A 16,884-nucleotide genomic window follows, 5' to 3' on the forward strand; every position below is an offset into this window, starting at 1 on the left:
TGATAAGATCATATATATTTGGTTGATGATATTTTATGTAATGTTTTAAATGGCAAAAATATTTTAAAATTTATATTAGACTATAATAGTTTTTTCGGTTGAACTATCGGTTGGACTGGTTAGACTAGTAAACCAGTGAACCAGTGATTAGAACGGTTTGATGATCGGTTCGGTTTTCAGAACCTTGGGTGGGACTAAGAATAAATATGAAAGAGAAACTATTCAAAGATAAAAGATTATACTTTACTCTCTAAAGTGAAATTCAAACTTTAGATGATCTAAATCCGGAGAGTTTATTGAGAAAAGTTTCGACCGCCATTTTAGAGGCAGGGTTACTGAAGGCTATGTAGTTGATATATAAACCTCGAAGGCATCAGAATAATATTCGAAGGTTTTTATTTTTTTCGTGTATTTAGTTTACTAGTGGTTTAACTGTTAGTAAATTTTGACACCACATAGACGTTATTGAACGTGCACAAATAATATTACAATGCTGCTAACCAACGGTTTAGCGGTCAGTAAATTTTCTTTATTGAAAATATGGGAATTAGTTTACCGACGACTTAACCATAACGTTAATAAATTAATTTTTATTAAAAATAATTTAATTGTTAATTACTTCCGTCGATATGTTGTGAAAACTTTTTTTTAAAATAAAATGAACATTATGACTTAGCGACAGTTTAACCATTGATAACATGGATGAAATTATTTAAATTAATTTTTTATTCATCAACTGCAAAGCTATGGAGAAATTTATAGGGTGAAATTTTCAATTTTCGTGCGTCATTTATATATTTACCCACGGCTAAGTCGTCAGTAAAATCGAATAAATGAAACCATGTGTTTCATTGCCGTTGATAACTAATTTAATGACGACTTGGCCATCGATAAAGAGTATGTCCGAATTTAAAATGACGCAACAATTTTTCTGGAGACAACACCCCACATACTTTGGTGAATACTATGACATAATCATGAATTCTTTTGAAGAAATGAGTAAAAAGGTACTTTATGACTTAGTATTAAGGATATCTGCATTAGCCTGTTTTATGCTATTATGAATGCAAGAATCTCACTATTAGACCCCAGAAAAAATTAATCTAAAAATCAATGAAATGATTTACAGAGATTCTACAATTATTTCTGAACACCTAGCTAAAATAAAAAATAAGTGTTATGTACAAACTGCTATTAATACCAAGGCGTGCTTCTTTGAATTTACAGAATTATAGGTTATAGCCATATCTATCTATTTTTGTTCATAGAAATCATAATTGAGACAATATAATGATCCTCTGGTTCCTGTATTAAGTGGATGATAATAAGTGCTCAAAGATTTTTTTTTTTGGGTTTTTGTCCACCACCATACAACCTTTGTACTAATGCAGCTAATGGAAAAAACTGCATAAAACAATGAGTTATTGGTTGGATTATAAGAAAATATTATGATTTTAATTTCAAGGTAAAGTTGGTGTAGAACTATTTTAGCGAAAGAATCAAAGCAACATTTGCATTCATAGGCTCAGCATTTAGTCCAATGATGTTGTCTACATCAAACAGTTCATTGAACATTTTGAAGAAAATATTTTTCTAATTTTATATGACAAACGTCACATGCTAAAGTAGAAAAGTAAACATAAACCAGATAAATAAGCCCAATTTCCATGAGTACATGTCGAAGTATGAAAGGATATAGCAAGTTATAGTCAAATATGGTACCAGACAATGAGCTATTAATATCAGAAATGAGGACCATAAGAAGAAAGGCATTTTTTATCATGGTGCTTTTCAAGTTTATCTTGACTATTTATTTTTATCATGGTGCTTTTCAAGTTTATGGTCTAGACTTTACTTGGTTTATTAATACTTTGTTAGCTATATGACTAATTTATTAGTATAGAATTGACTTTTTGGATATGCCATGCTATTTAGTGACACATGTGTAATATATATAATATTTGGAGTATGTGCTATGAGGGCAGAGCTATATACTGTAAAAGGGGCAACAGCCCCTAATTTTAATTTTTTATATATAAATTATATATAAATTTTAGTTTAATTTTTTTTTAATTTATTTTAATATTATTTTATTATATAAATATTTTTAATTCTCCTCTAATATTTCTTTTAACTCCACCCTAACTATGACGCAAGGTTTTTAATGAGGACATGATTGGAGGAAGCAACAACAAAGTTGTTATATTGTTAGCATATATGTTATATTAAAAAAGAACAATTTCCTAGTATTATAAATTCTTACTCATATAATTAAATAAACGTGTGCATATAGTGTTATCTATATGAAATTTGCTATTAATGATTCAAAATCTTCGTGTGTACATAGATCGATACTAAAACACAATAGCAATTTATTTTACATTCTAATTGATTATTTTGACAGCTAACTACTATTTTATAGTGTTATTATTTTAAATAAATATTTCAAATTATGTATATGTTATTGAAAATTAAATGCAATATATATTATTAATCTTATGAATTTTTATGTTATTTTAGATGTCAAATTTTATTAAAAAAGACATTTCATATTTTATATAAAAGTTAAATCTTTCATCCATTTTTTTTAATCTTATCTATTCTTAGAAAAAATGTGCTTAAAACAGACTTTAATGATATTGAGGATGACATGAGTAATTAATGTTTAGAGTATATATTTTCTCTTATTTAAATTAAGGAAATTTTAGGTATGTTAATTAGTACATTTTAATTATTCATGATTTGTGATCTTTTTAAAGCTTTTTTTGTTTTAAATTAATTATTTTTTCTTTATTTTAGTTTGTTTATATTTATGGATATAAATATTTTAATAATAAGTCTTTTATTAAGTCATTTATTGCAATTAATTTTTTTGTGACTTTATTATGTATTTAACTACAATGATGTAAGATGAAAATTGTCTATTATAATGGCCCTCATTTAGAAAGCATATGGTATACAAAGTTTTTAATAAAATTATTATTTTTAAAATATTTATCTATTAAATAGCAAATTACTTTGTATGAAAATTGTTTAAACAACTATATTAAATTTGTTAAAAAATTTGTGTGAAAATATTTTTTTGTTTTATATGAAATTTATTGGAAATACGTAAATTATATTAAATTAAATATGTCTGAAATAGTGAAATTTAATCGAAAAAATCATTTGATTTGTCTAAAATTTATTTGAAAAAATATTTTATATTTGACTCAATTTGTTAGAAATTTGTCTGAAATAAAATGAGGTATCTTTTTTGTTTGAAATTTGTATAAAATAAAATATTTTTCATCTGAAATTTGTCTGAAATACGTTGTCTTCATATTGAATAATCTGTCTGAAATTCATCAAAAATACATCATAATAATTAAAAATCTGAAAGATAAATGTCTATTCAAAATCTGTAATAAAATAGTCTGAACAAAGTATTAGACAGAATTTCAGACAAAATATAATTTTTTTTTTGACTGGAAATGGAAATGTTCATTCAATTGGAGCCAATATGTCGCACATGGCCAAATTTGTTACATGACCTGGGGCTCCTCCATCCATACATAATTTGGAGTGGTAATTGCCAATTGGGCTAACTCATGGGCTACTTTATTTCCATTTCTTTTCACATGACTAAAGAAAACTAATCTAAATTTCTTGCATAAATCCAAGGCATCAGCAATGAATGATCCAAAATAAGAGTCTGAGATTCTTCCTTGTTTTAACGCTTTCACAACCTCTAAATTGTCACTTTCAACAATAATCTCCGTGAAACAACACTCTGAAGCAAAATTTATCCCCCATTGAACTGCATATGCCTCTGCTTCGTGGGCTTCCAAAGGAAAAGGTATAGACTAGGTTGCCGCTGCCATTATTTGGCCCCAACAATTTCTAACAACCACACCTACCCCTCCTTTATTGTCCCTGCCTTTCGCAGCGTCCACATTAATCTTCACCATCGAATTAGGAGGTGCTTCCCAAATTTGTTGATGAGGTCGATTATCTACCTGAGTAGTGCGGAATTATTCTTCTTTCTTTTGTGCCTTCCAGTACTCTTCGAACACCCTGGTTGCAGTTTCAATTTCCTCTATAATTGGCAGCTCTTTGTCTTCAAACACGAGTTGGTTCCTGGCTTTCCATAATTGGTGAATTAAGGTACAGAAAAATCCTTTCTCTTTCAGTTGGAGTTTTTCTAGAATATCAAGAAACCATTTTCTTAGTGTTAAGCCCTCTTCTTGCTCAGTTCTCAGATTTAGGGGTGAGGCAAACCAGAATCTTCTCGCGAAGTCGCATTGCCTGATCAGATGCTCTTCGGTTTCCTCTCCTTCCCAACAGCGCATGCATGTGGGTATGCACCTAGCTCCCTTTCTGCTCAGATTCTTCTTTGTTGGCAGGGACTTATGTAGCAGCCTCCAGATAAAGTTGAGTGTCCTTGGGTGTGCCTTGGTCTTCCATAACTCCTTCCAGGTATTGTCTTCTCTCTGTTCTTCATAGTTGTTACTAGATTGGTGTCTGTTTTGAGCTTTAATTTGGTGGTAGGCTAATTTGACTCTGAACATTCCGTCTCTTGCCTTTTTCCATATAAAAGTATCTGTCTGCTCTGATCTTGGGATTGGAATTTCTTGAATTTGTCTGGCTTCAAATGGGGCAAAGATCTGGTTAATTAGATCTGTATTCCAGGCCTTTTCTTCTTCCCTTATCAGTGTCTCTACAGTAGCGTTAGGGTCTAAAATTTTTGGGGGAGACCATATTCTGGAACCGTTCTGTTTGGGGAGCCAGGGATCCTTCCAAATCTTGATCGTTTTCCCATCTCCAATTCTCCAACAGCCTCCTATCTCCACAACACCCTTTGCTTGCCAGATGCTTCTCCATGTAAAACTGGGGGAGAACCTAACTCCTGCATTCAGAAAATTCCTCCTATTAAAGTACCTGCTACCGATTGTCCTGGCTGCTAGTGATTCTGGGCTCCTCATAAGTCTCTAACCTTGCTTTGCCAGGAGGGCTGAGTTAAATGCTTCTATGTCCCTGAAATCCAGTCCCCCACTCTGTTTGGTTGACAGAGTTTGTCCCATTTCACCCAATAAATTTTTCTCTGTCCATTTTTAGCACCCCAATAAAATCTGTTTAGAGTATATATTTTCTCTTATTTAAATTAAGAAAATTTTAGGTATGTTAATTAGTACATTCTAATTATTCATGATTTGTGATTTTTTTTAAAGATTTTTTTGTTTTAAATTAATTATTTTTTCCTTATTTTAGTTTGTTTATATTTATGGATATAAATATTTTAATAATAAGTCTTTTATTAAGTCATTTATTGCAATTAATTTTTTTATGACTTTATTATGTATTTAACTACAATGATGTAAGATGAAAATTGTCTATTATAATGGCCCTCATTTAGAAAGCATATCGTATACAAAGTTTTTAATAAAATTATTATTTTTAAAATATTTATCTATTAAATAGCAAATTACTTTGTATGAAAATTGTTTAAACAATTATATTAAATTTGTTAAAAAATTTGTGTGAAAATATTTTTTTGTTTTATATGAAATTTATTGGAAATACGTAAATTATATTAAATTAAATATGTCTGAAATAGTGAAATTTAATCGAAAAAATCATTTGATTTGTCTAAAATTTATTTGAAAAAATATGTTATATTTGACTCAATTTGTTAAAAATTTGTCTGAAATAAAATGAGGTATTTTTTTTGTTTGAAATTTGTATAAATTAAAATATTTTTCATCTGAAATTTGTCTGAAATACGTTGTTTTCATATTGAATAATCTGTCTGAAATTCATCAAAAATACATCATAATAGTTAAAAATCTGAAAGATAAATGTCTATTCAAAATCTGTAATAAAATAGTCTGAACAAAATATCAGACAGAATTTCAGACAAAATGTAATTAGTAACAAGAATTTTTAGAACAAAAAAATTGACTAAATTATGTTAGAAACAAAAATTTTGTCTCTAATTTATTTAAAATTTATCTCAATTTTGTTTCAAAATTCGTTTAAAAAAACCTTATTTCTAGTAGTTAGTGCTCCCTACTCTAGCAAACACACACTCTCTCTTGCTCCACTCTCTCACTCAACAGCACCTATTCTCTTTAGCTATTCTCCCTATTTGGAGTTCCGATCAACATTCCGTCATTGACATCGTGTATGTTCACGGTGAGTTTCTCTTCGATTTAGTTTTTGCAATTAGTTAATATTTTTCAATCATTTTTTAGTGTTTCCATTTTTTTCGACACTTTGAGTTTTGGTCTCTGACACGAATTTGATATTTTCATATTTTTTGTGGCCTTTGGGACATTGTCGTTGCTGCCGTTGTGGGGATTAATTGTAATATTTTTGCTGTTTTTGATAGACCTAATAATTTAATTTGTCCAATTAAATTGATATTTATATATCTAATTGTGTTTTCATTGCTATTAGCTTTTACTGGATTTAAAAATTAAAAATTAATATAAGTGGACATAATTTTTAAATTTGAAAATATTTATTTTATCAATTATTACATATATAGAATAGAGACTTGAACTCTTAGGATAGAGTTGTAGAATGAGAGAGGTAAAATGATTATGTGCAGGGATATATAGATCTTCCTGTTTATTTGATGTGAAATTTGTTTGTGTTTATTCTGTATTCATTTGTGAAAATTAAGGTGATTAAAACTATAGAATTGGAAGCCGACTCAGCAGATAAAGCAATATCGAGAACTGCAGATCCACTACCAGTAGGAGTGGCATGAATGGAATTTTAGTGTATCATAGTGATGATGACAAAGACAAAGTTATAGTGCAAGCATGTACCAAAATACCAAACCCTAACCTATGCTTTCAAGATGTTGGAATACTCATGGCAAGAATTTTACAACTCAAAGTGAAAGTCGTTTGCTAGTGACAAAATCTACCGAATATTTTCGGTCGGAGATAGATCGAATTTGAAAGCTCAACTGAAAGCATGTCTTGTAAGTTACAATAATTTACAATAATATTTTGGACTAATGGTCAAATTAGCTCCTAAAAAATCGTCCAATCATCATTTATATTCTCGAATAATTTTTTTAATCAAATTAGTGTTCTAAAGATTTAATATCAATCTCATTTGTCCTTTCATCAAATATTTAACCAATTCTTTTAACGGTTTTCCACGTGCAACGTTAGGTGACAACTAATGATAGATACACGCCGTTTTGTGGTTTAGGATGCTTTGGTTAAAAATGACGTCGTTTCCTATTTTGTTACATCCCCCCATTACTCACCACTCTTCTCCTTTCATTCAAAACAAACGAAACACAAAAGAGAAGAAATCATTGGCGACGCATAACAGATTGCGACTGCACTTGGTCGTCTAGGTATATAGGGTACTGTTACACTGCCATGGTCTTCTCCTTTCACTCAAAAAAAAAAAAAAACAAAAAGTCACTAAACACAAAGAAAAGATGAAGAAGTTCTGATCACCGGAAGCGCAAAAGAAGCAATCATCGGCGACGTTGCACAGAGTGCGAGTGCTCTTGTTGGTCTGGGTCTCTAGGCCACCATTGCGCCGCTGTGTAGGCACTGGCTCTGGGTGAGAGGTACTAACCCTTACTACGCTGATTTTTCTTTCCTTTTTCTGGTTTTTTTTTCTGATCTAAGTGTGTAGTATTGCGGGGAGGTTAGGGTTGAATGTTGGTTAGTTTTAGGATAGAATTTTTGTGCTGCGGGTAGTTGCTGCTAGGGTTTTACATGTTTTCTTGGTTGAAAAATTTGGATGCTCTGTTTTAACATGGCTGAATGTAATTTTAGAAGGATAGATGGAATTGTTGTTTTGTTCAGTTCATCTAAAGGGCAGGGTTTGCTAAGATGGTGTTCTTTGTAAATTAAGGCAGTGATTGGGGGTTTTGGAATTCTGTTGTTGAATCATCAATAAATTATTTACAAAATAAAGGTAACACACAGGATCAAAAATTTATAAATCGAACAACATAGAAGTGTTAATGGGGTTGAAGGGATACTCTGCACCACTGTAACACCACTCAATAAGATGGATTAATGTCTCTATAGATTTTGGGATTAAGATTATACAAATAGGTCCAGGGATTATTTTGACGTAATATAATAAATATATATTATCATGTTCTATCTAGGCGTAGAACTGTCAACATATATGTCAGTTAACACCCCATGTGTATAACCGTTGACAAAAACTATTAGTCCAGAAATGAAAGGAGAAACAAGATTATGTTAAATTTTAAGGGACTTAATTTGATTAAAAAAAATTATTTGAGAACGAAAATAACAATCGGACAATCTTTTAAAGATTTATTTAACCATTAATCTATTATCTGTGATATTTTGCATATTGATGTTAAATAAAGTAGCCATTGATGCTTTCAAAGACAGGAACCCACGCATGGCTGAAGTAGGTGCTGATGTTGCTTCCCATGGAGTTAGTGACTGTGAGGAAAACTTCAATGAGCAATCTCTAATCTTTAATTCTTGTTATATCTACAAAATAGAATTCGAACTTCTAACATATATTTAAGCATTTGAATAAATTAATCATTGAATTAATTTAAATTAATTTAGTATCCAATTATTTAAGACTTAATTTGATAAAATTTTTACTTTTTAAAAATTATAGCATCTATTTTTAGTAAATCAAATTAAAAATAACATTTATATAACGAAAGAGGTGAAAAAAATAAGAAAGAGAAAAAATCAAATAAAAAAAGGAGAAGAAGGAAGTTGTGGTGGTGGTGATGACTAAGTTGTGGTGGTGGTGACGACTACGATAACAAGAGAGGAAGAGGAAGAAAAAGGAAGTGAAGAAGAAAAAAATAGCCGCAGTACAAGTAAAAAGAAGAAAAAGCGCGCACACAATTATTTAGTTGGACTTAGTTAAAAAATTATTTGGTTGCCTAGTTTTTGTATAAAATGATTTATAAAAATACAATCTGTACACTAAAATTAGGCCGTTACTAATATATTTATGTATAACTACATGTGTTGTTTAATTTATTTTTAATATATATCTATATTCTAACATATATTTTATACTAATAAATAATTTTGGTTACTGATTTTAATGTATTCCTAACATGATTAAATTATTATCTATATGAAAGAATAAAATTAATTATGTTTCCAAGACCGATAGTTTCCATATGTGAATAAAATTAAATTTCAAAACATAATTATCCAAACGTGCATGGTATAATATCTTTCCAGATTCACTATTATCTAAAATTAAATGTACAAAATTAAATCTATCCAAAAGAATAATCAAGTTTCCAAAGACAAACAAAATGATCTCTCTCATAATTAAATTGTCTCACTTATAAATATCACCCCCTTCATCATGCTGGCTCATAATAAATTATTATTCTCTGTAATTAAACATGAAACATATTTCTCTAAATACATTATTGTGCACAATTGTTGTGGCTTCAATTGCAATAGCACCATGTGAAAGCAATGACAAACTCATAACACAAACATGCAGCAAGACACCATACCCTTCCCAATGTGTTAGTTACTTAAAAGCTGTTGATGCAAGCAAGGATGTTAGGGATGTTCCAGGTCTTGGAATAATCATGGCACAAGTTTTGGTACTCAAAGCACAAGATCCCAAAGACATTCTCTTCGTATTGCTTGGGGTGGGAAAGAGACCAGACATTCAGGTTCAGTTGAAAACTTGTCTTGAAAGTTACAGTTTTATTATCAAAACTGCTATGCCTGCAGCCATTGATTCTTTCAAAATTGGGAAACCCCGTTTGGCTGAAGATTATGCTAACACTGCTGCACTTGTGGTTAGTAAATGTGAGAAAAGCTTCAATGGAAAATCGCCAATCACTAATGAGAACAATGTTACTCATGAAATTGCTCGCATCCTAGGAGCTATTGCTAAACAATTATAGTATATATAGTTCAATTATTACATAATGAATTTAATCTTCATGTATTATCATTATCAATAAAATTTTATATAAATGATTAATCGTATATCATTATATCAATAAAAATAGTTAATTTTTTAATTTATTATTTTAAAAATTATTTAAAAATCTAATTAAATGTCTGTATAAAACTCTTAAATAATATGCAATTATTAATTAGCCAAAGTTGGATTTGCTTATAAATTAAAATAAAACACAGGCATATCGGCATGGGATTGGTAAAAAGTCAGAAGTGATCGAGGTGAATTAGTAGTTATTTTTTGTTTAATTATTATTAACCAAAGAATCTCCTGGTCCTAAACACTACTACACAGGCGAGCTTACCGACGGAAGTTCCAAGGCCATTTTAGAGGAGGAGGTTACCATTTAATTAAATCTAATTAAATGTCCTTCTAAAACTCTAAAATAATATACCATTTATTTATTTAATGTTGTATGTAGTCACTACAACATAAACGCCGAATAGCGTCGGTTTATTATGCAATTTGCCCGCAAAATTGATCTCCAACAGTTTTTCAACCTGCGTCCTATAGTGCGTAGGAAATTTTTGCGGGGATTTATTTTCAGAAATCGCAAATATAACTGCCGCAAAACAAATAAATCTTTTTGCTGCGTGCAACTGTTAACACCGTTATTTGGTAAATAGTTTTTTTTTTAATCGTGGCGGTTTTTAACCGCCGCTATCGGTTCTAAAAGATATTGTGACAGCAATTTTAATCTGCTATATAAGATTATAAAAAAAAATTGTGAAAGTTAAAGCACTTTGAAATAACTTTCTTTTTTGAATGGTGAAATACCCACATACACGAGCAAGAGTGTGAGTTTTATTCTCCTAATCAAGTGTATCACGTCTAAATATGATGCTATTCCGTGCATCTCAAATGCTCTAGATTATTATTGCAAAGAAAACCATAATTCATGCCTCCTTGTCATGTTTCATCACTCTCTAATCCATCTAACACTCAAAACAACATCTGATTCTCAGGATTATCCTTCAAAATGCTAAAACATAGCAAAATCCAATCTCAAATTCATATAATGCAAAGCAAAAGCTAGTTTAACATACCTAATAAACCACTAATTCTAATAACTTGTAATAAATAAATTTATTGACAAGTACTAAATGACAAAAGAGAAAAATAACGCTGATATTTTGCATGAGTATATAATCAATTACTTTGATTTCTGTCACTTTGATCTCTCATAGACTTTCAAGTTAACATAAATTGTTTGTCTTCCTCTGCACCTAATTTTCATTTAAGTAAAACTGAGTAATATATTAAAAGAAACTTGTATTGACACTTTCACGGTTAAATGCATCTCTCTGTATCCTAACATTACATTATTCATCCTTTAATATATGAAAAAGGACCATATAAAATTATGCCTAAAATGTACCTGCTCAATAAGACAACAACTTCTTCCAAAGATTCCTTGTAGTTTTTGCAAATGTTCAGAACTATGTTACTTGTCTAAAATTGTGCAAAAAATAATTTGGTTTGATTAAAATGCACAATTTAAGGCTGGTTCATGAACATTCTCAGGCAACATTACATGCCCAAATCCTGTAGCAACATATGCCATTTCAAGCTTATCCTGAAATTACCTAAATTAAAAAATATATATACATACATGAAAGAAAAACTTCATAGATGCTTTTGCTAAAATGTATCTAACTCTTAATAAGCTTGCAAACATATAACATATAATAGCAAGATAGGTAGCGAGTCTAAATACATTATTACTAGCATAATGGCCACCAAGCCTTTTTAGTGCTCACACCATTTTGTCAACCAAAATCATAACAATTCCTCTTCAAATCCCTCCTGTTTTTTAGGATTACAAAGTCAAACAAATTGCCATATAATTGGGGACATTTTACACGCTTACCTTGTTGCCCTTTGTATATTTAAGCTGCAACCCAACTTCATATAAAATATAGAAGGCTCTTACATTTTTCTACATCCTTTTATTCTTATGTATATTATTAAAGAATTCAAAGTATTTATGTGCATCATCAAATAAAATGTTAAGAAAGAATGAAAGATCACCTTTCAATGGTTGTTCCAGTGAAAATGATGGGAAAATATCAAGATTACGTCCAAGCACCAAATCTTCATCATGTGCGTTTTATTCAAGTTTTTAACGTAGCGTTTGTTTTGAGGTATTGGGACAGAGACTGGAAGATTGAGACTCAGTATCATGTTTGTTGACTCAAAGACTAGTACTAAGATTTCTATCTCTGTCTTCGAAATTTCAGTATTTTAGTACTTCAAAAAAGTGGAGACATAGAGGACTGAAATTTTTAAAGACAAAGACTAAAACTTTAATAATATTTTATATCTAAAATACTTTCATTTCAATTAAGTAATTCTAATTTTACCTTTTGTGCAAATTAAATTTGAGCTTTATTCTTGTTTCAATTTCTGCCTTCCATTTTACATTTTACACTAAACAGAATACTGAGATTTATTTCGGTCTCTATCTCTTAGTCTCTATCTCTCAATCTCAGTATTTCAATCTCTGTCTCTCCACCAAATACTACCTAAGAATCAAAGCTTCCCATAACCAATAAGTCTTTTCTAAATTCTTCATCCAAGACCCTGTAAAATTAAGTCATATTGCAATATGTAAAATAAAATAAGAATTTATGAATTACTATAAGTATGATTGAAGAAAGTTGGCTACTAGTGATTAAAAGAAAAAACTATAAATGTATTCATCATAATGATACATATTGATGATTGAATTGATAAACTCGTTTGAGAGATAGAAAACGATTCAATAAATCTCAAACACCAAAATGAAATAGTTAAATGAATTAGAGATATGTGCTGCTCACAAGCATGGCTTTGTACACCAACAAACAAGAAATTATTAACACGTATAAAGCTTAAACCAAACTCCAAAGTCCAAACCAATAGTTTTCATGGATTTGTGAGGTGTGTGAAAATAAACTAAAATTCCAATGAGAATTGCATCCTTCCTTGAAAGAACAACTAGAATCTACTAGAAACTAAGTAATCATCAGACTAACAACAACACGGATCACAAAGCATTTAGAATAATCCAAAAGTAATCATATGAAGAATTTGATCCCTACAAAGCACAAGTCTCACTTTCTCATTATTAAAGAGAGATGCTGTTCAGACATTAAAATTGAGCACTAAAAGAGCATGAAACCACAATTTCGGTTCATGATTCATAGGTTGGGTAGGGTTGCCAACCCGATCTACAGCGGGTAAGGTAAGATGTGGGTTGAGCATTAACCCTATCCGACCAATCCGCATCCTATATATGTATATGTATATACTTATATAAAAATATGTTTCAAGTGGATGTTGAATCAAAGACCTCTTATTAAATGCAAAAGATCCTTAACTACTAAGAGAAAATCATTAATTGATAATTTAATACTTTTTTTATATAAAAGTCGGTTCTATTTTAAATTATCATCAAGTTATATAATAATATTGTATTTTTTTGGCAACCCGTAGATAGAGTTAGGTATCCGCGAGTTAAGAACGGACAGGATTAGGATACTCTCAACCGCAGTAGGATTAGGATTAAGATTAGGATTAGGTAAGGTAGGATACCTTTCTCATTGCCACCCTTAATGATTCACCCATGAGAGGTTTTGGGCCATGCATAGGCCTTACCAATTTCTTTACCTCCCTCAAACATGAAGGTAGAAATGTGTAACTTATCAATCTGAAATAAATGTACAAATCAAAACTGAAATACAATCAGATTGAGCAAAAAATTCTTTTAAATCAACAAAAAATAGAAACGAAAACAACTTGTAACCATTTTGCAATAGATTTCAGCACAACAATCATTTACCTAAAATAGATATTAAACTTGTAGAACACAATCAGTATAATTAGGGACAAATTTCATGCCACTTACCTCGTTTTAGCTGCTCCAGCAATGGAAAAATGAAACAAAAGACCTAGGACAAAAAGACTAGAACAATGAGTAGAATCGAGCAGCGGATTTAAAACAGAATCGAACACAATCTGTAATGCTCCAACGAGGAGGAGCTTATTGACAAAGAATCTTCTGGTCCCAAACACTACTACACAGGACGAGCTTATTGACAAAAGTTCCGACAGCCATTTTAGAGGTGAAGGTTACTGATGACTATGTCGTCGATAAATCTCCAAGGCATCGGTAATATTTAAAGGTTTTCATTTTTTTTTTTCTTGTGATTTAGTTTACCAACTATTTAGCTGTAAGTAAGTTTTGGCACCACATAAATGTTATTGGACACACACAAATAATATTGACAATGCTACTAACTCACGGTTTAGTTTTTTGATAATTTTTTATTGAAAATTTAGAAAATGGTTTATCGACAACTTAACCATAATGTTAATAAATTAATTTTTATTTAAAAATAAGTTAATTATTAATTACTTCCGTCGGTACGTTGTGAAAATAATTTTTTGAAAATAAAATAAACGTTGTGACTTGCCGATGGCTAAATTATTTAAATTAATTTTTTATTTATCAACGGCAAAGCTATATATGGGTAAATTTATGGGTTGAAATTTTCAATTTTTGTGCGTCCTTTATATTTACCCACGGTTAAATCATTAATAAAATCGAATAAATGAAAAGTGTATTTTATTGCTGTCAATAACTAATTTTATCAACATTCCGTCATTGACATTGTGTTCATGGTGAGTTTTTTTTATTTGAGTAAACTACTATTTGTACCCACAAAAGTTGAAAACGCTGACATATCTACCCATAAAAAAAAAAAAGAAATTACCATTTGTATTCATAAAATATGGTTTTACAAGCAAAATTATCTAAACACTAAAAAATTATCTAAAATCCCTAAATTATTCTTATCTTCACTATCCCACCACCTCCTTCACCCAATCACCTTTCTAACCCTAACCCTCTTCACCCAGCCACCACCCTCCTTTTCCTTTCTAATCTCAAATCTCACCACCATCTCATTTTCTTTATCACTACCATCACCACCACCACCATTATACCTCCATCATCATCTTCTTCACATAAAGAAGCAGCAGTAGCAGCAGCAACAACAAGTCAACAACAACAATAGAAAAAGTAGAGAAAAAACGGTTCTTGCGGGCCGTCGCCCTCTCTTCCTTCTCCGATCTCTTGCCCTCTCTTCCTTCTCCAATCTCTTCCGCGCTCTCTTCCTTCCAGACCAGCGACAACAACAATGACAGACTCAATCAATGGCGGTGACAGATGTGACGGAGCCGGCAGCAGCAGGGCGCGACGGCGGCGACAGCTCCCCCTTCCTTGGTTCTGGGTCGCATATCCTCTTTGGGCTCCCTCAACAACAGCGACGATGATGTGATAGCGGCAGCGAGTCCCCACATTGCCAGTGTGGTCTTGCTGCCCTTCCTCTTTTCTTCTTCTTCCTCGGGTGGGTGTGTGTGTAATGTCTCCGTGTGTGAGTTTTGGAGGGAAATGGAGTGGTGGCTGGGTGAAGGGGGTGGTGGTGGGATTTGAGATTAGAAAGGGCAAGAGAGGTGGTGGTTGGGTGAAGAGGGTTAGGGTTAGAAAGGTGATTGGATGAAGAAGGTGGTGTGGTGGTAAAGATAAAGGATTTTGCAGGTAAGAGAGAGTGTGGGGGCAAAGAATCTGAAGATGGTTCTGTTGTTTTTTATGATGGTGAAACCCTTTTTCTGGGTTGAGAATTCAAAGAAGCAGAAGAGAGAGAGAAAAGCAAAACACATAAGGAAAACGAGAGAGAGAGAAAGAGGAAAAAGTTGGCAAAGTTGACGGATTATGGCGGCGGCGATGAGCTCAGAAAATGGAAGGAGAGAGAGAGGATGGGTTAGTGGTGGTGGTGGCAGTGGTGGGAAAAAAATGAGAACATATAAAGAGAGAGAGAGAGAGAGAGATGATAATGGTAGTGGTAGAGATAAAGGTAGTTTAGGAATTTTAGGTAATTTTTTAGTGTTTGGATAATTTTGCTTGTAAAAATCATATTTCATGGATACAAATGATAATTTTCTTTTTTTATGGGTAGATATGTCAGCGTTTTCAACTTTCGTGGGTACAAATGGTAGTTTACTCTTTTTATTTAATCGATTTAGTTTTCGCAATTAGTTAACTTTTTTCCACTACTTTTTAGTGCTCATGTTTTTTCGACACTTTGAGGTTTGGTCTTATACACAAATTTGATATTTTCAGCTTTTTGGGACATTTGATCAATTGTTTAATCGATTTTTCTAATTTTTTGATCAATTTATTATTGGTTGATTTCTATCTTAAATCAGATTAGTTTAATAACCAATTCTCGATTTTTGATCTAGTTTTTACAACAATGGTTTTCAGCCAATTATGAAAGATTATTACTCTAAAACTAAATGGAAAATGAGATTTGGAATATAAATGATCACATTAAGAGAAGTAAAACTTCCAATTTAACAAAATAAAGTAATTTCATTGAATATATAGTCATAGTGGGAGACAAGGGTGAGATGTTGAGTTTTAAACTTTTAATTCTAAATAAAAAGCAAAAAGTTATTAGAAAGTTAACATTTTATATGAATATTAGTTAAAATTTAGTCAATGTGTTTTTTTTTACAATTAAAATTTAAAATTTATAATTTAATATTTAGTATTTAATATTTAAAATATTAATTAAATATTGATAAAAAATAAGAAATTTTATTAAATATTTAGTATTATTTTAAAAAGTGAACCACGGTATTGATAACGAGTTTCATATTTAATTTTAATTGAAGATTAGAATATTATGGTAAAGAATTAATGTTTAGTAACTTATATTATTGTAGTCAAAATATACGTCTCTATCCTTTAATTAAATTTACTTCATTATTTTCTTTAAAAAATTGGAAGCATTGTCTTTTATTTATTTATTTTTTTAATAGAATTTTCCTATGTGATAGATTTGTTTTATGAATTAAAATATTTAAAAT

At 30.7% G+C, this 16,884-nt stretch overlaps 2 protein-coding genes and 2 long non-coding RNA genes across 8 annotated transcripts; 2 read left to right on the forward strand and 2 right to left on the reverse strand.

The window, feature by feature from the left end:
* The first annotated feature begins 809 nt into the window (after positions 1-809).
* LOC140183992 (uncharacterized) lies at positions 810-2,320 on the forward strand. The gene is made up of 2 exons (XR_011880603.1): positions 810-1,007; positions 2,158-2,320. It is a non-coding gene; the product is annotated as an uncharacterized lncRNA (long non-coding RNA).
* A 1,693-nt stretch (positions 2,321-4,013) lies between these two features.
* Positions 4,014-4,964, reverse strand: LOC140183768 (uncharacterized). The gene has a single exon (XM_072232778.1). The coding sequence runs from the start codon at positions 4,962-4,964 to the stop codon at positions 4,014-4,016; it is 951 nt and encodes a 316-aa protein (XP_072088879.1).
* Positions 4,965-7,212: 2,248 nt separating this feature from the next.
* Positions 7,213-9,992, forward strand: LOC112703059 (cell wall / vacuolar inhibitor of fructosidase 1). 5 transcript variants are annotated; one of them, XM_072200783.1, is made up of 3 exons: positions 7,213-7,582; positions 8,387-8,446; positions 9,450-9,992. In XM_072200783.1, exons 2-3 carry the CDS (start codon positions 8,401-8,403, stop codon positions 9,905-9,907), a joined length of 504 nt encoding a protein of 167 aa, XP_072056884.1. In that variant the 5' UTR covers positions 7,213-7,582; positions 8,387-8,400; the 3' UTR covers positions 9,908-9,992. The 5 variants fall into 5 exon arrangements, 2 of the variants coding, with proteins under 2 accessions (XP_072056884.1, XP_072056887.1); XM_072200786.1 differs by having other exon boundaries at positions 7,259-7,582; positions 8,369-8,446; XR_011864603.1 differs by lacking the exon at positions 9,450-9,992 and having other exon boundaries at positions 8,391-8,567.
* Positions 9,993-11,256: 1,264 nt separating this feature from the next.
* On the reverse strand, positions 11,257-14,156 carry LOC112778696 (uncharacterized). The gene is made up of 3 exons (XR_003190578.3): positions 13,856-14,156; positions 13,543-13,657; positions 11,257-12,549 (listed from the first exon to the last, which is right to left on the reverse strand). It is a non-coding gene; the product is annotated as an uncharacterized lncRNA (long non-coding RNA).
* Between the last annotated feature and the right edge of the window lie 2,728 nt (positions 14,157-16,884).

The sequence above is a fragment of the Arachis hypogaea genome, chromosome 1, assembly GCF_003086295.3.
Source record: "Arachis hypogaea cultivar Tifrunner chromosome 1, arahy.Tifrunner.gnm2.J5K5, whole genome shotgun sequence".
Classification (NCBI taxonomy): Eukaryota; Viridiplantae; Streptophyta; class Magnoliopsida; order Fabales; family Fabaceae; genus Arachis; species Arachis hypogaea.

Coding starts and splice junctions, on each gene's coding strand:
- LOC140183768 (XM_072232778.1), bottom strand. CDS start 4,964: ATGAGGAGCCCAGAATCACTAGCAGCCAGGACAATCGGTAGCAGGTAC.
- LOC112703059 (XM_072200783.1), top strand. CDS start 8,401: ATGGCTGAAGTAGGTGCTGATGTTGCTTCCCATGGAGTTAGTGACT. Junction 8,447..9,449: donor TTCCCATGGAGTTAGTGACT/GTGAGGAAAACT, acceptor CAATTGCAATAG/CACCATGTGAAAGCAATGAC.